The sequence below is a fragment of the Neopelma chrysocephalum genome, unplaced genomic scaffold (assembly GCF_003984885.1).
Source record: "Neopelma chrysocephalum unplaced genomic scaffold, ASM398488v2 Primary Assembly neopelma1_93873, whole genome shotgun sequence".
Classification (NCBI taxonomy): Eukaryota; Metazoa; Chordata; class Aves; order Passeriformes; family Pipridae; genus Neopelma; species Neopelma chrysocephalum.
Genome location: NW_020922586.1, coordinates 1,116 through 3,792, shown reverse-complemented (window position 1 = coordinate 3,792; position 2,677 = coordinate 1,116). Strand labels below are relative to the sequence as shown.

The window sequence follows — 2,677 nt, the reverse complement described above, 5'->3', positions numbered from 1 at the left end:
TTAATTCCCACCATTCCCAGTATTCCCACTCCTTCCACATCCCCTGTCCCTGCAGGGTGGTACCGGGTTGGCTCCATGGCCAAGGTGTTGGGGGGTCTCAGGGGTCGTTCCCAGGGTTGGCTCCCATTCCCCAGGGGGTGTTTCCCGGTGTATCCCGGTGTTAATTCCCACCATTCCCGGTGTTAATTCCCACCATTCCCGGTGTTAATTCCCACCATTCCCAGCATTCCCACCCATTCCACATCCCCTGTATTTGGGGTGGTACCGGGTTGGCTCCATGGCCAAGGTGTTGGGATCGTTCCCAGGGGTGGCTCCCATTCCCCAGGGTGCGTTTCCCACTGTATCCCGGCGCTAATTCCCCCCATTCCCGATATTCCCGCAGCCTCCACGGCCCGGCACCTGTACCTGGGGGGGGGTACCGGGGTTGGCTCCATGGCCAAGGCATTGGGGGGTCTCAGGGGTCATTCCCAAGGGGTGGCTCCCATTCCCCAGCAGGTGTATCCCGGTGTTAATTCCCACCATTCCCAGTGTTAATTCCCACCATTCCCAGTATTCCTACTCCATCCACCTCCCCTGTATTTGGGGTGGTACCGGGTTGGCTCCATGGCCAAGGTGTTGGGGGGTCTCAGGGCTCATTCCCAGGGGGTGGCTCCCATTCCCCAAGGGGGTTTATCCCGATGTTAATTCCCACCATTCCCGGCGTTAATTCCCACCATTCCCAGTATTCCCACCCTTCCACATCCCCCGTCCCTGCAGGGTGGTACCGGGTTGGCTCCATGGCCGGGTTTGGGGGATCTCAGGGGTCGATCCCAAGGGTGGCTCCCATTCCCCAGCAGGTGTATCCCGGTGTTAATTCCCACCATTCCCGGCGCTAATTCCCACCATTCCCGATATTCCCGCAGCCTCCACGGCCCGTCACCTGTACCTGCGAGGCGGGGCGGGCGTTGGCTCCATGGCCAAGGTGTTGGGGGGGTCTCAGGAGTCATTCCCAGGGGTGGCTCCCATTCCCTGGGGGGTGTTTCCCGCTGTATCCCGGTGTTAATTCCCCCCATTCCCGATATTCCCGCAGCCTCCACGGCCCGTCACCTGTACCTGCGAGGCGGGGCGGGGGTTGGCTCCATGGCCAAGGTTTACGGGGGGCGGCAGCGCCGCGGGGTCCGGCCCAGCCACTTCAGCCGCGGCTCCGGGGCCGTGGCCCGACGGGTCCTGCAGGCGCTCGAGGCCCTCAAGGTGGTGGAGAAGGACCAGGACGGGTCAGTTTGGGGGGAAAACGCCGGGATTTGGGACCCTCACCCTCCCCACCCCCACTTTGACCATTTCCCTCGTTTTCGCCCCGTTTTCTGCTTTCCTGGTCCAGTTTTCCCCCATTTTGATTCTCCCTTCTCATTTATTCCTCTTAAATTCTCCTTTTAAATTCCCATTTTCCCTTTAAATCCCCATATTCCCTTTAAATTCCAATATTCCCTTTTAAATCCCAATATTCCCTTTTAAATCCCAATTTTCCCTTTAAATTCCCATATTCCCTTTTAAATCCCAATTTTCCTCTTAAATCCCCATATTCCCTTTAAATTCCTATTTTCCCCTTAAATCCCCATATTCCCTTCTAAATCCCCATCCCTTTAACCCCCATATTCCCTTTTGAAATCCCAATTTTCCCTTTAAATCCCCATTTCCCCCTTTAATTCTCATTTTTTTTCTCCTTCATTTCCTGGTTTTCCCTTTAAATTCTCCTTTTCCCAATATCATACTCTTTATTTTTCCATTTTTCCCGTTCTTATCTTTTTGCCCCCATTTCCATCCCATTTTCCCCCAATTTTATCCCATTTTCCCCCCCTATTTTCCCCATTTCTATCCCATTTTGCCCATTAATTCCCCATTTCTATCCCATTTTCCCCATTTCTATCCCATTTTCCCCCTTAATTCCCGGTTTTCCCCATCCCAGGGGTCGGAAGTTGACTCCGCAGGGGCAGCGGGACCTGGATCGCATCGCGGGGCAGGTGAGTTTTTGGGGCCAATTCCCAGGATTTGGGGCCAATCCCAGGATTGGGACCATTTTGGGGCCATTCCTGGGACTGGGGCCATTCCCGGGATGGGGCCGTTTGGGGCCTTTTTTCCCATTTTCCCTGTTCTTCTCCCCATTCCCAGGTCGCCGCCGCCAGCAAGAAGCACTGAGGGAACCAATAAACTCTGAACCCCCCTGAGCTGGAGTTGTGTTTGTGGGGAAACACCCAAAACGGGGGGAAACGGCCCCAAAACTGGGGGGGAAAAGCTTCAATTCCCAGCAGGGATCCCGAAAAATTGGGAAAAACCTCAAAATGAGGAGCGGGAGGGGGGAAAAAGGGGAGGGAAACGGCCCCAAATTGGTGGGAAACGTCCCTAAATTTCAGTGAAATCCCAAAAAACGGTCTCAAAATAGTGGGAAAAAGCCCATAATTGGTGGGAAAGCAGCTCAAAATCACTTTGGCTCAGAAAACGAGGAGTTTGCCTCAGAAAAATTAGGTTTTACCCCAGAAAATAAAGATCTTTTTTTCAGAAAATGAGGTTTTTACCAGAGAAAATCAAGGCTTTCACCCCAAAAACTGAGGGGTTACCTCAGAAAGCAAAGGTTTTACCTCAGAAAATGAGGGGTTTTTCCTCAGAAGATGGGGGTTCGTCTCAATAAAACAACCTTTTACTG

General features: G+C 53.3%; 1 protein-coding gene across 1 annotated transcript in view; it reads left to right on the top strand.

The window, feature by feature from the left end:
• The window catches only part of LOC113980367 (40S ribosomal protein S19), a gene marked incomplete at its 5' end in the record, with an annotated part of 2,893 nt that extends 692 nt beyond the window's left edge, over window positions 1-2,201 (top strand). Inside the window, 3 exons of the mRNA XM_027707585.1 lie at window positions 1,070-1,253; window positions 1,943-1,997; window positions 2,146-2,201. Coding sequence (XP_027563386.1) covers window positions 1,070-1,253; window positions 1,943-1,997; window positions 2,146-2,172 — 266 coding nt within the window. The remainder of the gene's footprint in view (window positions 1-1,069; window positions 1,254-1,942; window positions 1,998-2,145) is intronic.
• Between the last annotated feature and the right edge of the window lie 476 nt (window positions 2,202-2,677).